A 24,116-nucleotide genomic window follows, 5' to 3' on the forward strand; every position below is an offset into this window, starting at 1 on the left:
GGTCAACCTATTTTCCAAAGCACCAGAAGACAATAAACAATGGATGGAAACTAATCAAGGAGAGAAGCGACCTGGGATTAAGGCGAAACTTCCTAACCGTGAAGGCAATTAGACAGTGGGACAGCTTTCCTTCAATCATTGTGGGTGAATTTTAAGAAAAGACTGGACAGCCCCCTATCTGAAATTGTAAAGGGTCTTGGTTGGGCTAGAAGACCTCCAAGGTCCCTTCCAGCTCTGTTTGGATTGGTTGATCTCTTGCCGTTCCCAATTCCGTCCTTCATCTATCGATATAATTCCCACCCACCAGTGGTGGGTTTCAAAAATTATTCGAACCTACTCTGTGGGTGTGGCCTCCTTTGTGGGAGTGGCTTGCTGCCCATGTGACCGGATGGGAGTGGCTTGCCGCCCATGTGACCGGATATGAAGATGCCGACGACACTTGTCAGAACCACCTTAAATTACCTCACACACAGCACTGGCATGCATAAGAATAGGATGTAAACTTGTTTTTTAAAAGGCATCTTTGGTTTGCGTTAAAACAACTTCAACACACGCAATGTTCTGATTGCACCACAAACGCAGTAGTCATCCTTACCTTTCACAGAGGCACTGAGTTTTATAAATATGAGCATGATAGTGTAGAATAATCATATCCAAGGACCAGTGGTGGGTTTCAAAAAAATTTGGAACCTCTTCTGTAGGTTTCCTGCTTTCCGGGTCCACTGGTGGAACCTCTTCTAACCGGTTCGGTAGATTTGACGAATCGGTTCTACCGAATAGGTGCGAACTGGTAGGAACCCACCTCTGCCACCCACCCCCAAAACTCTGCTCCCCCAGAGCCTTACCTTCTGTTTTGCCGAATGCTGAATAAGTTCGGTGATTAGCACCTTATCCTGCTGCAGCCTGCGCTTCATGAGTTTGGAGCAGTGGATGTTGATGGCCTCCAAGATATGGGACATGTTGTACTCCACAAAGGGGCGGCTGTCAATCAGGAGCAACTTCTCCATGCTGCTTTCCAGCCAAGTCACCAGCCTCTCCCCGGTTATGAGCTGAGCATCATTCATTTCATCCGCCATGACAACCGCAGACCCCCGAACTGGAGCAATGCTTTTGCTTCTCAAATCTGCGGCCCCCACGAAGAAGATGAGGTAATGGCTATGAACTTAAAGGCCCAGACTCTCCATTGTCCTCCAGATGAATGAGGTCATCTCGGTGGAGACGGGCAAGAGGAAAGGGAGACCCATTTTTCTCTTCGGAGGGTCCTCTGGAGAGAAATGCCTCGTACAAAGACGCCCCTCACAACCCATTCATCTTGGGCTATGGCGTTGCCATTTCAGACTCCTCATAAAAGATCCTTCTCAGATGTTCCTGCCATTACCTCATTCCCTATCTTTGTTCTCTCATCATTGGTCTTCTTCTTCGAGCGGCCTAGGAGCCTGTACAGAAATGAGGCAGGCAGAAAGGAAATAAAAACAAACAAGAAGGGTGATGAGAATCTCTAAATCGCTGCCCTGCCTCCCCTTTGTTCCCCCCACCACCACTCTGGTTGTAAGAGGGGGAGTCTCGCCCAAAAGTGTTTGTGTGTGGTGGCATCGCTGCCAAACCTGATTAACACTCGCCATGTATTCCTCAGGGCGAAGGTAAAGGTAAAGGTTTCCCTGGCACATATGTGCTAGTTGTTCCTGACTCTAGGGGGTGGTGCTCATCTCCGTTTCTAAGCCGAAGAGCCAGCACTGTCCGAAGATATGTTCGTGGTCATATGGCCAGCATAACTCAACATCAAAGGTGCACGGAAGGCTGTTACCTTCCCACCAAAGGTGGTCCCTGTTTTTCTACTTGCTTTTGAACTGCTAGGTTGGCAGAAGCTGGGACAAGTAACGGGAGCTCACTCAGTTATGCGGCGCTAGAGATTCGAACCGCTGAACTGCTGACTTTTCTGATAGACAAGCTCAGTGTCTTAGCCACTGAGCCACTGCGTCCCATCCTCGGGTGGTGGGGTGGGGAAAGGCAGAAGCAAAAGGCAACATCTGGGATACTTGCTTTACAGAGGAATCTGGTATCCCCTTTTCAGACTAACCAAAAGAACCACTAGGAAACCAAATCCTAAGTATAACTAAGCAAAACGGAAAAGGAAACAATAAATAATAAATCGATGAATATAAATGGATTAAATTCCCCTTCTAAACAAAGATTTTTTTTTATACAATTACAAAAACTGGACACAGAAATAATTTGTTTGCAAGAAACACACATAAAGAAACAACACTATACATTTTTAGAATGCCCCAAAGTTGGGAAACTAAAAGCTGCTGGATTCTTTTTTTCATCCTGGGCACTGTTGACTACTGCAGCTCTCCTCTTACCTTGCCATTAGAGCAAAACTTGATCTATACCCCTAACGCCCAGAGGGATAACCTCCAAGGATAAGAAATAGCAATTCTAGATGTGACATTGACATTTCTCCAGGAATACCAAGAGCCGAGGTGGCGCAGTGGTTAGGGTGCAGTACTGACTTCACTGACTTCAGCTGACTGTTATCTGCAGTTCAGCGGTTGTAATCTCACCGGCTCAAGGTTGACTCAGCCTTCCATCCTTCCGAGGTGGGTGAAATGAGGACCTGGATTGTTGGGGGCAATATGCTGACTCTGTAAACCGCTTAGAGAGAGCTGAAAGCCCTATGAAGCGGTATATAAGTCTAACTGCTAATACAATAAATAAAGCTTCCATATACAACCACAGGCATTTCACCGTTCACGAAACCTTTGAGTAGTACTGCAACTTCACTAAGCTGGAATCTCTAAAACTAGCAGAAATGGACTTCCTTCGCATTTCACGTACAGCTACTCCTTGACGCACGACCATAATTGAGCCCAAAATTTCCGTTGCTAAGCAGGACTAAGCATTAAGGAAAGCTAAGCTAAGCGTCGGGAGGGAAAACTGTTCTTGTGCCTCGATGTCTTTATTTATTTCCAAATAAAAAAAGGCTTATCAAAACAGGGCAACTTTAAGACTTGTGGACTTCCGCTCCCAGAATTCCTCAGCCGTGAGGAATTCTGGGAACGGAAGTCCGCAAGCCTTAAAGTTGCCATGTTTTGAAAGGCCTGAAATGAAATATTGATTTAAAGCGTTTCCTTCCATACACAGTGAAGCATCTGCAGCGGGCGGTTAAAAAGTAACTATGGCGGTCCCAACCGCACATTTTAAACCTTTTTGCACTATTTTTTTTAACACTCCACCACAAATGATCCCATGTAAATGAACTGGGACCAACACAATATTTCCCAACGCATTTTAAATAAGATTGGAAAGAAACACTTAGATCAGTGATGGCTAACTTTTTCCGGACCGAGCGGCTAAAATGCGCACTCCTGAATCCCCCAAATTCAATGCACAGCGCCCCACGCCCCTCTGTGCACACGGACATGCGACCTCCATGCATGCGTCCCTCCCGCAGCATTTTTTCAAACAGTAGCAGTTTTAAGCGCTAAATTGAACCGGCTAAAAAGATTGTGTGAAATTTTCCTCATAGTTGAGGCTTGATGATCATGGCTGTTTATTTCCTCCCCAGGCACAGCTGGAGGAAGACTAGCTGTCTTCTGTCATTCCTGACTTCTTTCCAACAATGATGTTGGCGAGATCCGGCCAGAAGCCCCACAAGATCCTTGGTCAATGTCCAAGATTTCATCATTTGGCTGATCGTTGCAAAAAAATAATAATGGGTGACCTCAGAGCAGAATGATTGAAAAGTACTGATTTAATCACCAAAGAGAGCCAGGCTGGGAAACCAGCTGCCCACCAACCAAAATCCATGCCAGGCATCGCACAAATAACCATCTTCGGCACCTGATTAGCCCCGGCTCGGTGGCTAAGACGCTGAGCTTGTCGATCAGAAAGGTCGGTGGTTCGAATCCCTAACGCCGCCTAGCGGAGTGAGCTCCCGTTACCTGTCCCAGCTTCTGCCAACCTGGCAGTTCGAAAGCATGTAAAAGTGCAAGTAGAAAAATAGGAACCACCTTTGGTGGGAAGGTAACAGTGTTCCGTGCTCCTTCGGCATTTAGTCACACTGGCCACATGACCACGGAGACGTCTTTGGACAGTGCTGGCTTTTCAGCTTTGAAACAGAGATGAACACGCCCCCTAGAGTTGGGAACGAGTAGCACATATGTGTGAGGGGACCCTTTACCACCATCCTTTTTTTTCATCTCTGTCTTTAAGCAAAAAACAAACAAACCTCAAAATGCCCCATTAGGAATTGCACCATTGATCTGAATCCATCCCAAAACTGGAAATCTAATGAATACACCCTACAGGGCCTCAAAATTATTACCCTGAAGATGTCCTATAAGTATGGAATTGGTTCCAAATAAATAACCTTTGACTTTATGTTCTGACTGCGTTGAAACAGCTCGTGAAACTTTGCAAATGTTATTTTGAAAGATGTCAAATTTGCAACCATTGTATAATGGGGAACATTTTAATATTTATAAATTGCTAAGAAGAAAGGAAATCCACATTAAGAGGGAGGGGCTGAAGCCTCTTCTGACCTAGGCTTCCCAAGAGCATGAAGCAAACTCCTTGTCCCAACAAAAAACCCTTTTAGTAATTTACTGTGAATTCTGCTCATTCACATCCAGAAAAGTCTTTCAAGGGAGGATTTGCAGTCACAGACCTTATCTGACTTGGATACCTGCCAGGCCGACATCTGCAAAACTTGGCAAGAGTCTCGGAGAGTCACGAACCAATTAAGTAAACTAATTGTCTCCTGAAAACTCCAGTCCCCCTTTGCTCCTCTTTTATTTCCTCTGGGAGGGGCCATTCCTCATCCCCTTGTACCTTTATTCCCGAGTTGGCCCTTGTTCCTTAACTGTTCCCTTCTCCTGGCAGCTCTGTGCATGCGCACATGGGGAACAGGCTCCAGCTGTTCTTCTGCCCCACTGATAAGCTACTCCAAAGGAAGCTGATAACTGTCAGACAGCCCTGGCCTCCTCTCTGCCTCCGACGCAGAGCCCTCATCAGAGCCTTCCCCAGACTCCAGGACTGGCCCGTGTTCCTCCCCAACCTCCTCAATGTCTGAATCTGCTGGCAAGCCACAACACAGCCAAACAGAATGAATCAGAATCACATATTGCATATTGATTATGTGGACAAAACCTAGAATAAAGCATCTAGAAGGGACCTCAGATACTTAATTAAAAATAGCAATGCAATGTTACCATCGTTCATGGAGCAAAACATCAAGTAAAGCAGGCACATCCATGCGCCAAAAGTTTCTTTTTTTAAATTGATTTCAATTGAACTAATGAACACCAGAAATAGAAAATTAAACAGTGTCAAACACAGCATTTTCCACACCAAACAAGCTAGCATGTAGATATGTTGTAATATAGTTCCTTGTGTAGGTGTGGGTCATCCATGGCCCAGTTCATACCAGGACATGCAGAGCCACGCTGAACCACACAGGAGAAAACAAACTCCTAAAACTCCATAACATCCTGATAGTTCATAACATAACATCCTGAGATGTGCCCTACCAATGACGCCCAGGATTTGACCATATATAGACAGAACTTCCCTGAGCAGCAGATTAGAAATTGTACTTTTACAGGCTGTTTTAACCACATGCTATTGCTCCTCCTGCCTTTGTCCTATCTCAATAAAAGGGGCTCTCAGACCCCCCAATCTGGGTCGCTCCATCCCGAGAAAGATCGTGTCCTGTCTTTTCTCCACATTGGCCTCATGGGCGACCCATGGGAACGTCACATTTGGTAGCAGAGGATAGTTACTTCGCATAGATAGAAGATTCTCATCCAACCCAGAGATAGAGCCTGTTTTGTGGGACAGCCAGATCAAGGTTCGCAGACCTATGCATCACAAAAAACTTCATTGTCTTCATAGAATCATAGGGTTGGGAGGGACCTAGGAGATCTTCTAGTCCAGCCCTCAGCCCAAGGCAGGAGAACCTATTGCATCCTGGACACATGACTCTCCAATCTCTTCTTAAAAACCTCCAGCAATGGAGCACCCGCAGCTCCTGGAGGCAAGCTGTTCTATTGATTGAATGTCCTCACTGTCAAGGAATTTCTCCTTCGCTCCAGAATGAATCTCTCTTTAATGAGCTTCCCACACCCATTGCTTCTTGTCCTGCCCTCAGGTGCTTTGGTGCTTTCTTTTTCTTGAACAAGCAGTTTTGCCGGCCACATCCACATTCCCAAAATTCCAATTTATACCAACTCCATCATTAACATCCCTTGCACTTAACTTTCTAAATAAAAGGGAAGGGTAAAAGTTCCCCTTGCACATATGTGCTAGTCATTCCCAACTCAAGGGGTGGTGGTGCTCATCTCTGTTTCAAAGCTGAAGAGCCAGCGCTGTCCGAAGACGTCTCCGTTGTCATGTGGCCGGCGTGACTCAACGCTGAAGGCGCACGGAACGCTGTTCCCTTCCCACCAAGGGTGGTCCCTATTTTTCTACTTGCATTTTTACGTGCTTTCAAACTGCTAGGTTGGAAGAAGCTGGGATAAGAAACGGGAATTCACTCCGTTATGCAGCACTAGGGATTCGAACCGCCGAATTGCTGACCTTTCTGATCGACAAGCTCAGCGTCTTAGCCACTGAGCCACTGCGAACTTTGTAAATAAAAGCATGCTATTTTGCCGTCCTCAATGCTCACCACAAGATTTGGCCTCTATGCACAGCCCTAGGGGGATTTTTTTTTTAAAAAAATATACCATTCTTCTGCCTTCATTACACCATTCAAAACCCAGGTCAAAACTTCCTTCCCTTTTATCTTGTCCTTCCAGCACCACTCAGCTTTCTCTGTTTCTTCAGTAACTAACAATAAAAATCAAAAGCAAAGAGTTGAACACTTCCCACCAGCAATCCTAAAAATAAGCATTTTAAAGGGATGTTTTACATGGCTTCCTACTACGATTGGTAACTCTGCAGATACTTGGCCCCACCCAGCAACTTCGGCAAAGCCATCAAGGAGCCATCACAGCAGCCTCAATGTTTGAACCAGGGGGTGGGCTGCTGGGAGTTCACAGGGGTTCGGGAGAACCTCTAGCTGAGATTCTGTGCAGTTCGGAGAACCCCCAAATCCCACTCCTGGCTGGCCCCGCCCAACCCTCCCTTTCGAGGAGTCCCCATGCGGCCCGTTTTGGATGCAGGTAAGTGCAGGGCATCCATGGAGGCTTGAGGAGGGTTGAAAAATGGACCTACTGGAAGGGCCTCTGGAGGCCGAGTTGGCCGTTTTTGCCTTCCCGGAGCCTTGAATAAAGCCTCTGGAGCCCAGGGACGGCAAAAACGCTCCCACTTGGTGTAGGAGGCCAACTAGGCCATGCCCACCATGGCCACGCCCACCCAACAATCGAGCAGAGAACCCCTTGCTAAAAATTTTTGAAGCCCATCCCTGAGTTTGACCACAATTGAGAAGATATCCAATTTGGGCAGTTAATAAATACAGGAAGGCAGCCTAAGTGAGTGTCTGGGGGTGAACTCCAGAGTTTAAACCCTAGCTCTCTTCTTCTTCCAGCCCCCCCCCCCAATTTTCTCTCCAATTTTGCACACCGATATTCCTCCTTCCTCTGGTCTTGACGTTCCTCTGGTTTGGCTCGCTAGTAAGACCAGAAACACCAAATCAAGGAAACCCTTGTGCTGTTCTGCGAACTCCAAGGACCCCAAGCTTAGTCCTTGCAGATTGTTTCGCACTTACGATGCAAATCCACTCGTTTCTAATTTCCCTACTGTGTCAAGCCCAGTTTCATTGAGGGCTGCATCAGGGTTGTGTTTGACCTCGGGTGGGGGTGGGCCCAACACTCGTGTCGGGGGTCCCTGTAGCGGCCCGAGAGCTCTGCCAGCGAAAATGGGCTCCTGAGCTTCGTTTTAGTCTGCGATGGCCTCCTGCAACCCTCTGTTGGGAGGGTTGCATGCTGGCAGAAGATTGCAGGAGGCCGTCGCAGACGAAAACGGATCTCAGGTGCCCATTTTTGCTGGCAGAGACACCGCGAGCCAATCCTTAGCTGTTTCCAGGGCGGCCCCACAGGCCAGATCTAAGCACCCCGCGGGCCTTGAGTTTGACACCCCTGCCCTACTGCATTCCTTTCGCGGAACGTAGAAAACCAGAGGGGGAAAAATAGGTCTTATTTTTTCAGAACTTCCTGAAACCAGACACAGAAATAGCCTCACGGCAGAAGACTTTACGATCTCAAGGAGGGATTCACCTGCCCAGAAGAAACTATTTACAGGCATGCTTGGAATCCTTAGTTTCTTTCTCTACCTGTTCCTCATTTGAGGGCTCCTCCTCCTTTTATCAGACCTGTTCTCCTAGGGAGCATCTCTTCCTCCTTCAAGGTCATTTCCACATACCGCGTTTCAGCCTAATTTAAGCCTGTTGTGGTCTTATCTGGAGCAGGATGACCTATGGACGGTGACTCACAACCTCTGTAGGGACTATATTGCGATAGAGTTGATTTTAAAGATCACCCAGAAGCTGCACTTGGAGCCAAAGATAATATAGTCCACATTCTGACAGATAAGAGACACTAAAACCCCATAGCAATGGTGTTGCAAACATCACACTGGCTATTCTAAGATTCCAGGTAAAATGGAGAGGTGTTGTTTTTAATCTTTGTAGCTCTACACGGCGGTGGCTCAGTGGCTAAGACGCCGAGCTTGTCGATCAGAAAGGTTGGCAGTTCGGCGGTTCAAATCCCTAGCGCCGCGCAACGGAGTGAGCTCCTGTCACTCGTCCCAGCTTCTTCTGCCAACCTAGCAGTTCGAAAACATGTAAAAATGCAAGTAGAAAAATAGGAACCACCTTTGTTGGGAAAGAAGTTGCTATAGGGCTAAAAAATGATTTAACTCCAGGTTAGTTTGCTCAATTTCTAATACTGCCTCAGTTTTTTAAAGTATCTCTTGCTTTATGGATGTGAAGTAGAGTTAGACTGGGAAGATTTGAAAGAGATGCACTATAAGAATTCAGGAAAGGCTGGATTCAAAAGAGTTCCTAGTGTGAATTTAAAAATATATACAAATAACAATTAATGAAGAAAAACACCCATTAAAAAAAAGACTGTATTACCAATGACAACTCGTATCTTGTTTGGTGAATGACTTTCCTTCCAAGAGTGAACAAAGAACATTGAAAGAAAATGTTGATCCCTAACTGTCAAAAGGATTTGCCAAACTTATCTCAAAATATCTCTCTACTGAATGCAACCATTATCCTGGTAAAATCCAACCTTTCAGCCACACAAAACCCCAAGGCTGAGAAGTTGCTGAGAAGAGGCTGAACAACCTCTTACATTCCAAGTCAACAAGGTCACCAGAGATGGGTCAACAGATACTGATCTCTACCCACCCACCATCCTCTGGTTTTCACACCATGTCTTCTAATAAAAGAAAGAGAGGGTAAATTCAGGATAGTCATCGAGTGAACCCGTGGTCATTAATCAATCTTAATCACACCTTTGCCACAGGCAGAATATCTGTCACCCTCCTTGGCCCATTTTGGTCAGGATTGTTCTGAGCGAGGCTTCCCAAGAGCATGAAAGATAACTCCTTGTCCCGACAAAAAACCCTTTTATTAATTGACTGTGAATTCTTCTCATTCACATCCAGCAAAGTCTTTCAAGGGAGGATTTGCAGTCACAGACCTCATCTGGCTTGGAGAGCTGCCAGGCCGATATCTGCAGAACTTGGCAAGGAGCCTCGGAGAGTCACGAACCAATTAAGCGAACTAACAGTCTCCTGCAAACTCCACTCCCCTTTCACTCCTCTTTTATTTCCTCTGGGAGGGGCCATTCATCGTCCACCTGTGGCCTTACTCCCAAGTCAACCCCTGTTCTTTAGCTGTTCCCTTCATCTGGCAACTCTGCACACGCGCACACTGGGAACAGGCTCCAGCTGTTCCTCTGCCTCACTGATGTCTGACTATGAAGGCAGCTGATAACTGGTATACTGCTATGCCTCTCTCTCTGCCTCTGACACAGATCCTTCATCAGAGCCTTCCCCAGAGTCCAGGACTGGCCCATGTTCCTCCCCAATCTCATCACTGTCTGAATCTGCTGCTAGCTCCGCTGGTTGCTAGTGGGCCACAACAAGTACATTCTAAGTACAGTCAGTCCTCAATTTACAACTGGTCATTCAGCAATTATTGAAAGTTACAAGCCCCCCCTCCCCAAGGTACTTACAACCTAGTTTTAAGGTTCCAATGCCACACCCTGAATTTTTACAGCTCTTTGCAATATCTTGTAGCCATGGGATGGCAATTTCCATTTTTACCGAAACCCCATGTTTGTTTCTGGTTTTTTGCAAAAATGCCCCCCATAGGAAACAACGGGTTCGCTTAATGACCATGAATTCACTTAATGGCCACCTCAAATAAAGGTAGTGTAGAAAGTCAGCACCCACCCATCTCCTAGAAGAATGAAGTGTTTTGAGAAATATTTTAAAAAGGCAGGGTAAAATATTTTCCCTAAAAGAGAAATAAAAAAATCTTAAGGGAGATAGAAACTCTGAGCTTCAGCTTCCTGCCCCCAGTAGGTATTTGGTGCCCTTTGAGAAGGACTGGGCCATCCTATCTATAGAACAAAAGACCTTCAGCTTCAGGATGATGGGATTAAGACATGAAACTCCAGGACATAATGAGATTAACCCACTACCATCCAGCAGCAGAGCTCACTACATTGCACAATCTCCTAAGGACATCCAAACTTCAACCAAACTTAGCTCAGACAACCTATCGAGCCAGCTACATGGTCCCTTGGGAGTCTGACAACAGCCAGTAGAATACATGTTCTTGCACAGGATCAGGAAGCTCAAGGGCAAAGCCCAAGAAACGGTATTAACTCCATGTGGTCAGCTGTCCAGAACCACCCATGTGGTTCTGCTTCATCATTAAACCCTCTTTCCAATCAGCCTCCATGTTTCCAGTGTCTTCCTGCTTAGAACTGAACCAGATGGATATTTCTTCTAACAGTAGTAAAATCGGATTGGTCACATGACAACCTGCTTTATGATCATCGTGACTTACAACCATATTGGGTTGCCTTACCTCTCACCCCTAAACCCTACAATGCAAAACCTTTGCCAGACCAATCCTTGAATACAGCTCATCCGCCTGCAATCCACACTGTATATCAGACATTAACCCAACTGAGAGGGTCCAGAGGTATTTCACGAGAAGAGTCCTCCACTCCTCTGCTCACAATAGAACCCCTTACGCCACAAGGGTTGAAATTCTGGGCTTGGATAATCTGGAACTGCCTGCGGTCGGACCTAAGCATGGTACAAAAAATTCCCTGCCACAATGTCTTACCTGTCAATGACTTCTTCGTTGTGTTACCTGTCAACGATACAAACTCAAATAAACTGCTCCAAACTCGATTGCAGAAAATACAACTTCAGCAACAGAGTGATCAATGCCTGGAATGCTCTACCCGACTCCTTCGTTACGTCCTCAACCCCCCCCCCAGCTTCAACCGCAAACTGTCTACCATGGACCTCACCACATTCCTAAGAGGTCCCTAAGAGGGTGTGCATAAGGGCACCAGCATGCCTCCCCATTTTCTGTACTTGCTTCCTTTGTTCATGTTTATGTTTATACCTATACCTGCTATCTTGTACTTGTTTGACAAACAAACAAATAAATAAATTCTCAACTTTAATCAGAGGCGGGTGGGAATATTAACCCCCCCTTGTTTTCCTCAACCTTATCTCACTGATTTCTCCATTCTGCCCCTTGGTCAAGATGACCCAACGAATAGGGAGGGGATGGGAAAAGCTATTTTCGACGTGACCTAGAGCAATCATCTCTCTCCCCCTGAAGGAATGTGGATTGACTTCTAGTCTTAGGAGCCACGCTAACAATAGCCTGTATCAGAATAATAGTCGAAGGAAAACAAGGATTTAAAAGTTGGGCACCATCCAGAGAAAGCTAATCCAAGCAAATTTCACTTTCCGAACTGAACTTAATTTTCTCCCATTACAAGTGAAGAACTCTGGCTGAACTGTATCTATGCTATGCTCATACGTTATTTAAAAAAATACTAGGACAGAAGAAGAGATTTGTTTAGCTTCTAGTTGAGAACTCATTGTTCTTTCAATGTTGTACGGCAAGGCTCATGTTGGAACATGTCTCGCCTAAAAGAGCTTCGTTTCTTGAGAAAAAGATTGCCTCGTTGTTTCCTTGTATACTTAACACAGCAGCGTCAAGGAAATGACATATCAAAATTAATTCCAGGAGTTTCTCATTGCTTTATGGAATCCAGAATTAAAATCTAGAACTTCATCTAGGCTGAAGAATGTACAGCAATGTGTGGCTGTGCTACCTTTAGTTACCTTTGGGTCCTTCGTTAATTAAGATCTAGTGATGGGCCAGTTTGATTGAAGCATCAATTGGAGAATTTTTACTTCTACTTTTGTTGTTGTTAGTCGCAAAGTCGTGTCCGACCCATCGCGACCCCATGGACAACGTTCCTCCAGGCCTTCCTGTCCTCTACCATCCTCTGGAGTCCATTTAAGCTCGGTGACTCCATCCATCCATCTCATCCTCTGTCGTCCCCTTCTTCTTTTGCCCTCAATCGTTCCCAGCATGAGGCTTTTCTCCAGTGCTTTCTACTTTACTTTTACAAAAATAGAACTTTTATTTCTACCATAGCCAAGAGAGAGATATTCCTGGTGTGAATTTCTCACCCCCACCTCTCTCTCTCTCACACACACACAGACACCAAAATTAATCCCTTACTAAACCAAGCTTACATTTTTCTTTGATTTCACGCATAGGTGGCTGGAGAATTCTGAAAGCTGAAGTCCACACATCTTAGAAGCAGCCAAGGTTGAAAAACACTGATCTAATGTTTACCCGAATTTTATTAATTGAAATACCATGTTTATTTCCCTTGGTGAATCTCCGTTGCATTCAACTGAATTTCAGTTGTGATTCTTCTTCAGCTACACAGTTGGACAGCTCTTATTTTAGCAATAGCACTTAGACGTAGACTTATATACTGCTTCATAGTGCTTTTACAGTCCTCTCCAAGTAGTTTACAGAATCACCCTATTGCCCTCAACAATCTGGGTCCGCATTTTACTCACCTCGGAAGGATGGAAGGCAGAGTCAACCTTGAGTCTGGTGAGATTTGAACTGCCGAACTGCAACTAGCCCTCCACTGAAGTAGCCTGCTGTACTGCGCTCTAACCACTGTGCCACCTCAGCTCTAAATTTTCTTCTTTTACTAGACTTGGAAGTGTAATTAAAAACTGCTGTCCTCTGAAATCCCAACTTGGGGAGAGGCAAGGTTGAAACATCCTTAACCAACACTGAAAGCAAAGTTCTGTCAGTCAAATTGAAGACCGATGAATCTGACTTGACTTGTCCTGAACTGTTGCCTTAAGGACATTTGGCTTATCTCCCTACAAGTGAGCTATGACTCAAAAAAGGAAAAGAAAAAAGAATTGGGAAATTTCACAACAGCCTTTTTAAAAAAATATTCTTTCACTTTCTGTTTGTGGATTTGGGAGAAACAAGGAGGAATTTCTGAGAGTGAAAATGATTCATCAGTGGAACAAGAATTGTGGGTGCTACATCACTGGAGGTTTGGAAGGGACCTTAGAGGTCTTCTAGTCCAAACCCCTGCCTACGCAGGAAACCCTACACCACTTCACACAAATGGTTATCCAACATCTTCGTAAAAACTTCCAGTGTTGGAACATTCACAACTTCTGGAGTCAAGTTGTTCCATTGATTAATTGTTCTAACTGTCAGGAAATTTCTCCTTAGTTCTAAGTTGCTTCTCCATTGAATTGTTTCCACCCATTGCTTCTTGTCCTGCCTTCTGGTGCTTTGGAGAATAGCTTGACTCCGTCTTCTTTGTGGCAACCCCTGAGATATTGGAACGCTGCTATCATGTCATCTCTGGTCCTGGGTTGGACTGGAAGACCTCCAAGGCCCTTTCCAGCCCTCCGATTCTATTCTATTGTATTCCTGACATGGTTAAAAATAAAACACCAATTTCTTTAAAGAACAGATGCAAAAAAAAAAAGGAATTATGCAAGAATCTTAGAGCAAAAAAAAAAACGATTAAGAAAATTGCACGCCTCTAAAGGAAGCTGTAGCTCGTGAATGAGCGTAATTAGAATAGGGAGCTCTCATGCTAGGATTTTCCCCTATTGCATACAATAAGAAACAGCAGGAAGAGGGTGTGGAAAGCCATTGCAAACTGTCTTGGGAATTTTCATTACCCACTTACATAGTAATAAATGAAGGCGATGACAGAAGAGACATTTTAGCCCCAATGACAAGATGGAATTAATCACTGCATTACTTCACTGCTTATTTCTAAACCGTGTCACAACGGTGTCATTAAGTGTGCCATTAGGTTTGATTTCAATCTTTACATGCAATTCCCAGAATTATTACAGAAATCAGAAAGGTTACCTAAGAGAAGAATGATTCATCGGTATCCCATGAGCGGAGATCAAAAGATTTAAGACGTATCACAAAATTCCTAATAAAGGAATTTATTTATTTATAAACAAACCTCTAATCCATTAAATAGAGGCTAAATATACTTCAGAAAATTATTTTAATGACTTCCAACTATCACGATTTACAAAAGAGAATGGGCTGTTCAAAGCAGGAGACTCCCTGGGAAATTCCTTCCACGGGATAATAATTCTCAGGATATCTGCCACATACAATGAAGTATTGGTCGTTTTCCGTGAAATGCTAGTCATCATTGGCTAATTTTTCCAAGGACCACTGATTCCCCACCATTCAAATCAGAACTGAAGAAGCTTCTTTGGATGAAAAGGGAAACGTCTTCAAAAAAATCAAAGAAAAGTCCAATTGCCTTTTGAAAAGCACCTTTGAGAGGACTACTGCTTTTGTTGAATTGGTTGCAATCTACAGTTTGTAACCCGGACGTTGAAATGGAAGTGGCAAAGTATTATGTTTCAAATAAAAGCTAGGAATATAGCCATTGTTCTCCATTTGGCACACACAAATGGAATCACCCACCTTATTTTTAGCCCTCCATGCATCCCCCCTCACACATATGTGCTAGTCATTCTTGACTCTAGGGGGCGGTGCTCATTTTCATTTCAAAGCTGAAGCGCTATCGCTATCAGAAGACGTCTCCATGGTCATGTGGCCGGCATGACTAAACACCGAAGGAGCACGGAACGCTGTTACCTTCCCACCAAAGGTGGTTCCTATTTTTTCTACTTGCATTTTTACATGCTTTCGAACTGCTAGCTTGGCAGAAGCTGGGACAAAGTAAAGGGAGCTCACTCCGTTACGTGGCACTAGGGATTCAGACCACTGAACTGATCGACAAGCTCAGCGCCTTAGGCACTGAGCCACCACATCCCTATATTTCCTTTATGGCTGATTCCCCAACTTAAGATCTAAGCCCCAATGCTTTTCTACCATGAAAGGTTTAGCACATCCCAGTGACAAACCACAGATAGAGAGTAGAATCTTGTCGGGCTTCTGCTTAAATCCCTTAATATATAGGGCTACTAACATCAGTATTTTGAAAGATGGCAATTGCGTTAACAGTTCACTATGCAATGCATGTTTCCATTGCATACTATTACATAACTCTGATGCAAGCATGAAGTCCAGACTTCTTTTAAATAGAATTTAATTACTGTATTTTTCAGGCTATAAGATGCACTTCCCCCCCACTCTAAAAGGGGGTGAAAATTTGGGTGCATCTTATACATTGAATCAGTGGTGGGTTGCAGGCTGTACGCCCCAGTACTGGCGTACCGGAGCCTGCCCGGAGCACTGGGTACCATTCCGGTACGGTGCTCCGGAGGGCCCTCTCAAGCTCCTTACCTGTCCTTTAAGCCTTTGCTGCTTGGGTGCACACGCATGGCGCATATGGCCCCTGTGCGACGCTCCGCCGAGCAGCTGGAGCATCGTGGAGGCTTGCAGAGGTGTCGCAGGCAGGTACGATGCAAGCGTGCACCGCGCATGTCCATGTGGGTGATGCCGGGCCGGTTGGAACGGGATCCAGAACCCACCACTGCACTGAATGTATCCCTGCCCACCCACCAGCCCCCATCCTTTGGCCATTTTTGGCTCCGTGCGTTGTGTTTTAGACCTGTTCCAGGGATTGCCACAGACCATGGCTGCCTCTGTGGCATGCATTTTTGGCCTCTGTGCCTCATGGTTTCAGCCTCCAAACTCTCTGTTTCAGACCTGTTCAAGGCTGCGGGGATCGTCACACATCGCTGCTGATCGCCTCCTCTGCATGTCGCATTTTTGGCCCCCACATGTTGCATTTTTGGCCTCCATGCATTGCATTTTTGGGTGGTTCAAGGCAGCAAAGATCGGCAGGTGCAATCCTCGTAGCCTTGAACCCTTTTGCAACCATCGTGTAGAGCTACATCGCCCAGGCCGAAAATACAATGCAGGAGGCGGCGATCGGCGGCGATGTGTTGTAGCGATCCCCGCGGCCTTGAACAGGTCTGAAACGGAGCGTTCAGAGGCCAAAAATGTGATGCACAGAGACCAAAAGTGTGAGGCATGGGGGCAGTGATGGTCTGTGGCAGCCTGGAACAGCTGATTGATGATATTCTGGGAGGCCGATCCAACTGCCCATCAGCTGCTTGTGCTGAATCAGGCTGCAATAACCTGTTGAAACTGACCAGGCTGTTTGCTATTTGGTGCAAGGATGCTAGCCAGATGAATACTGAGGTGGTGCAGTGGTTAGAGTGCAGTACTGCAGGCCACTTCAGCTGACTATTATCTGCAGTTTGGCGGTTCAAATCTCACCGGCTCAAAGGTTGACTCAGCCTTCCATCCTTCCGAGTTGGGTAAAATGAGGACCCAGACTGTGGGGGCGATATGCTGACTCTGTAAACCGCTTAGAGAGGGCTGAAAGCCCTATGAAGCGGTATATAAGTCTAACTGCTATTGCTATTGCTAATACTGATGGATGCTGGTATGCAGAGGGAGAATTCCACCCCCCCTTGTTTTCCTCCCCAAAAACGTAAGGTGCATCTTATACACCAGAGTGTCTAATACTTCAAAAAATATGGTTCTCATAATAGTACAAATGAAAGAGTCACTTAGCATTTCCTCATACCTAGATATGACATGTCTCCATGTCATATCTATCCCCAAAAACGTAAGGTGCATCTTATACACCAGAGCGTCTAATACTTCAAAAAATATGGTTCTCATAATAGTACAGATGAAAGAGTCACTTAGCATTTCCTCATACCTAGATATGACATGGAGACATTCTACTGGGGGAAAATAATCCCACCACACCAATACAAATAGGATTAGATTTTAAGTATAGCTGAAGGAGGAGAAGATCCTGTGTCAGGGAAGAAGATTATGCTCACGTAATCCATTTCTGAGGTAACTGTGACGAAGCCCACATTACAAAGCCATTACTCTTGAGGAAGGCACATTGTGTGACCAGTCGCAAAGGCAGGGTCATAAAGCATACATATTGCCTGGGATGACTAAGAGCTGAATATGTAAACTGGCTGGGTGGGGAGGATCCACACCCTACCCGCACAATAGGGATGTAGCTGCGTCTTGATCAAAGAAGACACTTAATGCATGCAGCTGATGCCCAAAGGAGGTCAAAGAAGTGGCAAGACAATATCATATTCCAAGTTGATTAAATAGTGTTTTTATTTATATTATGAATTGTCTATATATGTAAAAATGGCTCCCCGTGTGTGCATGTTCCAACATAACTCTGGAACGCCTCGAGCAATTTAAACCAAAGTTGGTACACGGATGGCTTACCCTCTGGAGAAAAATACTGTGAGGGTAAGACACCCCTAAAACCCCTCGGGGAGTGTGTTCTGTTAAGATACAGCCTGTTGTGCTTTAAATTGGCTTCTACTGTACTGCCATAAAATGGCTTCTACTGTACTGCCGTAAAATGGCTTCTACTGCGCAGCGTAATGGAGTTGCCATGGTAACGGCTTCACAGTACTCCACAAGGGGGCTCCCTCTGGTAAGGGGCAAAATCCAACATTAGAAATTATGTTTGGTACGGACATTTCTCCCCTATAAATAAATACCCAGACAACGCTGAGTTATCAGCTAGTTTCTGAATAAAAGTTGTCTGTCAAAGGTACTTTCCTGTAACATTATTTTTTTTCCCCCTAACATTCTTTTATTCAAATGTTGTGTACGAGGACTGAAAGACAACACTGAGCCGGAATTGTGCTTCGAAACCGATGCCCATTCATAACTGATGTTTTAAAACATGCTTCGGATAATATTCATGATATATAATTTATGTTCGGCGTGCGCAGAATTGATGAACACCTGGTGGCCTCTGCACAAAAGCTAAGCCGAGTTGGAACTGGTTAGTATTTGGATGGAGTCCACCAGGAAATCCCAGGATCTAGGTTAGACGGAGGAACAGAACAAAACATAAAGATCCCAAACCACTTTTGGCATTCCTTGCCAAGAAATCTCCATGGGCACACCTATGTCGTCACCAGGAGTTGAGCTCAGTGTGAAAGAAACTCTCCTCTTTATAAATCTTCACTATTGACCGAGGTGGAAAAAAGGACTAAGAATTTAGTTACTGAGATGTTCAGCTGACAGGAGAAGTAAATCACTACCGCAAACTCTTTGAGGGAGAAAATTGTTTCATTGGAAATCACTTCATTTTCATCTAAGCTGCCGGGGGGCGGGGGGGGAGAGAAGATTGGGGTGGTTGCTGCCGGCATTACTGCCGGTTCGGCACGTGAAAATGCACCCCGGCGCATTTGCACCTAAAAAGGCCTTCGCATGTGCAAAATGTTTTTAAAAAGGGGGGGGAATTATATTTCTGCAATGAAAATTGTTCTGCACATGTGCAGAACTGAAAATCAAGATGGCGGTGCTGAAGGAGAAATGGTTCGGGGGCATGGCAAGCCTGGGTCACTGCCGGTTCCAGTGACCCAGGCCGCCAAGTTACTACCGGTTCAGCCGTACTGGTCCAAACCAGTAGGAACCCACCTCTGAAGTAGATTGATAACGCCTGACAACTCAAACACTTCTGGGTTGGGTGCAACCCACAGATGTATGACAAAGGGAAGACAAATAGAAAATCCTACAATTAAGTCAATCTGTACATGAAGAAGGACTAACAGGAAGGAAACTTTGCTTCTGACTACATTTTAACTTAGCCCTTAAACATTTGCCGCTTGGATTTGCCTGGGACTATAGTTTTATATTGGGACGTGGTGGCTCAGTCGCTAAGATGCTGAGTTTCTCGATCAGAAAGATCGGCAGTTCTGCGGTTCAAATCCCGAGCGCCGCATAACGGAGTGAGCTCCCATTACTTGTCCCAGCTTCTGCCAACCTTCGAAAGCATGTAAAAATGCAAGTAGAAAAATAGGAACCGCCTTTGGTGGGAAGGTAACAGCGTTCCGTGCACCTTCGGCGTTTAGTCATGCCGGCCACATGACCACGGAGACGTCTTCAGACAGCGCTGGCTCTTCGGCTTTGAAATGGAGGTGAGCACTGCCCCCTAGAGTCAGGAATGACTAGCACATATATGTGAGGGGAACCTTTATCTTTACCTTATAGTTTTATATGAGGCAGTCTACCAATACATCAATAGCACAACATTTTAGGTTATAGCAGGGATGTCAAACTCGATTTTATTGAGGGCCGCATCAGGATTGTGTTTGACCTCAGGAGGCTGGGGTGGGTGTGGCCTGGGTGGGCATGGCCAGCTCAACGTCACTCGTGTCGGGGAGGCCTGTGATGGCCAGAGCACTCTGCCAGTGAATAGCAATAGCAATAGCAGTTAGACTTATATACCGGTTCATAGGGCTTTCAGCCCTCTCTAAGCGGTTTACAGAGTCAGCATATCGCCCCCACAGTCTGGGTCCTCATTTCACCCACCTCGGAAGGATGGAAGGCTGAGTCAACCTTGAGCCAGTGAGATTTGAACCGCTGAACTGCAGATAGCAGTCAGCTGAAGTGGCCTGCAGTACTGCACTCTAACCACTGCGCCAAGCTCCGTTTCTGCCTGTGACGGCCTCCTGCAACCCTCTGCCAGCAAAAACAGAGCTCAGGAGGCCCACATGTGGCCCTCATGAGCTCAATTTTTTGCTGGCAGAGGGACCTCACTGTTTCCAGGATACCTCTGTGGGCCAGATCTAAGCACACCACAAGCTAGATTTGGCCCGTTGGCCTTGAGTTTGACACCCTGGATTATATTGTAGTAACTTACTCAGAAATGCCTCAGTTTGTCAAGTATAGTAGTCCTCAACTTACAACAGTTCATTTAGCGACCATTTGAAGTAACAACAGCATTGAAAAAAGTGACTTATGACCGTTTTCCATACTTACAACCGTTGCATCACGTGATTTACATTCGGATGCTTGACAACCGACTCATATTTGGGCCGGTTGCAGTGTCCTGGGGGGGTCACGTGATTCATCTTTCGCGACCTTCCCCCGACAAGGAAAGTCCATGAGGGAACCAAATTCACTTAACAACGGCATTACTAACTTAAGAACTGCAGTGATCCACTTAAACAAACGGGGCGAGAAAATTCGCAAGACTCGCTTAACCAACTTTTCACTTATCAACATAAATTGTGGTTGTACGTTGAGGACTACCTGTAGAAAGGCAATCTGAGCTTCTTCCACTCTGCAAATATAGGTCCTTTCAAATATGCCCTTCTAGTTGGCTTTTTTTCCGACAAATTCACAGGGTAAAGAATCTTGACAAAAGTAGTTTGGTTCTTTTTTTTTTAATGATTGTGATTAACATCCCTGTGATTAACATCCTTTCATTAGTTAAGGAGGGAAGGAAGGAGGGAATGTAGGAGAGAAGGAAGGGGGAAGGAAGGAGGAAAGGAAGGGGGAAAGGAAGGAGAGAAGGAGAAAAGAAAGGAGGGAAGGAAGGAGGGAAGGAAGGAAGGAGGGAAGGAGAGAAGGAGGGAAGGGGAAGGAGGGAGGGAAGGAAGGGGAGTAGGAGAGAAGAAACGAGGGAAGGAGAGAGGGAGGGAGGGAAGAAGAAGTAGGACCGTTGTAAGATAAGATGGATCTATGGGATGTTAAAAAAGCAATCTTCAAGTATATTGTTAACAGTAGGGAAAAATTGTTATAAATACATATTATTAATAACAGTTATGAGATCATATAATTGTGAATGTATATATGAAATTGATAAAATAAAATAACATTAAAAAAATAATATCCCAATAACATTCTGGTTGGTCAGGTGACTGACCCTCTTTATGACCGTCCCTAGCTATGACCTTGATGGCAAGCTCCATTACGATATTTATGTATATACTTGAACACCTGAATAATAATTCTTCTTTAACATGCAATGAACAAATAAAGTGCAAATGTATAATGTTAAAAAAAAACCATCCTTTCATTAGGAGAAAACAATGAGGGATAGTACCCTGTTTCCCTGAAAATAAGACCTCCCCAGATAGTAAGCCCAATTGGGCTTTTGAGCACATGCGCTAAAATAAGCCCTCCCCCAAAAATAAGCCCTCCCTGAAAACATTGCAACATTGCAACACAGCAGCAGCCATGAGGTGACCACGCTCGCCACCTCAAAAATAATAACCTCCCCAAAAATAAGGCCAAGCGCTTATTTCAGGGGTCAAAAGAAAATAAGACCCTGTCTTATTTTCAGGGAAACACGATACGTTTTAGGAGCATGTCATGCTCACCTTACTTTCCTAATTAACTGCAATTTTCATTCCTCTCCCGCTTTCTCCACTCCTTCGTGTAGCATGAAAGAGCCATTCGCCGAGTCTCGAAGTGGACGGCTGCCAGTTCAGCTGGAGCCAAATCCGAGTAGGTTACTCTTGGCTCGGCAACAAACCACAAATGGAGCACAAGGAAAACACAGAGGCTGCCCTCTCTCTCAGAAGGCCATTAGCTCCGTTCCTGTCTTCTGCCTCAGATGGCAACCTGTTACAGCCATTCAAGAGTGGGGGGGGGGCACGACGAAATGCCTTCCCAAAGAGCAACTTGCACAGCATGCAAGAGAACGATAGCTGAAAGAACATCCAATGAACCCAGTTCTGTTTTAGCACACCTAACAAAAAGGACAATTTTAGAACACGGTCGCTGGCTTCGTGTCAAACTCCTCTCTTTTTGGCTATGACGCACACACAGGGAGAGGTGGGTTAGCCTTGTGAGCCCACGTCTCAAATCACAGTGGAAGGGAATATCTGTGATGAATCTTGTACAGGAGAGGGAGGGAGGGAGGGAGAGAGGGGGGGGAGGGAGAAAGAGGGGGGAAGGTGCACAGCAATAGCAATAGTTAGACTTATATACCGCTTCATAGGGCTTTCAGCCCTCTCTAAGCGGTTTACAGAGTCAGCATATCGCCCCCAACAACAATCCGGGTCCTCATTTTACCCACCTCGGAAGGATGGAAGGCTGAGTCAACCTTGAGCCTGGTGGGATTTGAACAGCCGAACTGCTGAACTGCAGTCAGCTGAAGTAGCCTGCAGTGCTGCATTTAACCACTGCGCCACCTTGGCTCATAGGTGGCAGGCACGTGAGCCGTCACTCTAGCTCAGCTCTACCATGCATGCGCACGCGCTTCCCATCGGCCAGCTGATTTTTGGGTCCTGTGCGCATGTGTGAGGAGCGGCGGTGGGTGGTCCCACGCGCATGCACTGCGGGCGGGGCAGTGTGACACTCTCCCATGGCCCATTTTTGGTCCCAGGAGGCTGCAGGGAGGCCTACTGGGCCTAAAACGGAGTGCAGGCGAGGTCATGTGTGCATGCGCGGGGCAGGGGAGGCACGTTGGGTTGTCACACACGCATTGCCTTATGGGTGTGGGCGTGTGCTGTCGTGCATGCACGCACTCTTTCAGTACGCAATGACAAAAGTCTGTGGTTTTCTTCCACTCCGTCCGGTTATTTCTCGTATCGTTTGGAAGAGGCCCCTTCTACTAGCCTCGAAAACGCTGCTGGCGCTGGTGAATGAAATACTTCGAACGCTTGAAATATTTCCTAGGAAGTGCCAAGCGATAGTTGATTCCCCTGTAGCCGTTTTTCCTGAGCTCCGAGGGCCAGGCTTTGGGCCTGTTTGTGGATGTGAGGATCAATGATTTACAATGATAAGAAGATGGAAAACATATGTTTGTTTGTTTATTGGATTTATATGCCACCCTTCTCCCAAAGGACTCAGGGCGGCATAAAGAAAATTAGATAGAGTATCCAAAAACAAACACAATTTATATTAACAATAACATTAAAAAAATAGATTAAAGTTAACAATAATCAATCATTTATTTTATTATATTTTGTTCAGGCCAGGCCGGCTTGCTGGAAAAGCCAACTTTTTAGGGCGCGTCGGAAGGACCGGAGGTCGGGGATTATGCGAAGCTCCGGGGGCAGCTCATTCTAGAGGGAAGGCGCTCCCACAGAGAAGGCTCTCCCCCTGGGGGTCGCCAGCCGACACTGTCTGGCCGACGGCACCCTGAGGAGGCCAACTCTGTGGGATTGCACTGGACGGTGGGAGGCTACCGGTGGCAGTAGGTGGTCTCGCAGGTACCCTGGGCCTAAGCCATGGAGCGCTTTAAAGGTCATAATTAATACCTTGAATCACACCCGGAAGACAATCGGCAACCAGTGCAGGCCGCCTAAAAGGGGCGTAACATGGGAGCACCTAGGTACCCCCATGATAACCCGCGCAGCTGCATTCTGGACCAGTTGACGCCTCCGGGTGCTCTTCAAAGGCAGCTCCATGTATGGAGAAAAGAATCGTCTTGTGAATTTTGTAGGTCCGGGATGGCGAAACTATGGCACGCATGCCCAAAGTGGCGCACAAAGCGATGTCGCCCGGCCTTTCCTGTTTGTCTCCCAGGTTTCTGGCATGCATGCGCACAGAACGATCATCTGGCAGTGCCAAAAACTGGCGTGTGCATGTGGGCTGGCCTGCTGGTTCTTGGGTGCGAATGTGCACCAGGACCCAGAAGTTCAGCTTTTCTGGAGCGTGATCCCTTTGCGCGCGCGGCAGTGTTGAAAACTGGCTTGCACATGCGTGCCGCTCGGCTGATCATTGAGCGCACATGGACGCTAGAACCCGGAAGTTAGGCTTTTTGAAAAGGTTCACCATCACTGTTGTAGGTTATGCTTGGCTGAGC

The 24,116-nt window shown here is 45.9% G+C and overlaps 1 protein-coding gene across 1 annotated transcript in view; it reads right to left on the reverse strand.

Moving 5' to 3' along the window:
* The window catches only part of DUSP16 (dual specificity phosphatase 16), a 65,650-nt gene that overhangs the window by 32,319 nt on the left and 9,215 nt on the right, over positions 1-24,116 (reverse strand). The window contains exon 2 of the mRNA XM_032220912.1: positions 846-1,436. Within this exon, the coding sequence (XP_032076803.1) occupies positions 846-1,076 (231 nt within the window). The 5' untranslated portion in view covers positions 1,077-1,436. The remainder of the gene's footprint in view (positions 1-845; positions 1,437-24,116) is intronic.

Source organism: Thamnophis elegans, chromosome 7, assembly GCF_009769535.1.
Source record: "Thamnophis elegans isolate rThaEle1 chromosome 7, rThaEle1.pri, whole genome shotgun sequence".
Classification (NCBI taxonomy): Eukaryota; Metazoa; Chordata; class Lepidosauria; order Squamata; family Colubridae; genus Thamnophis; species Thamnophis elegans.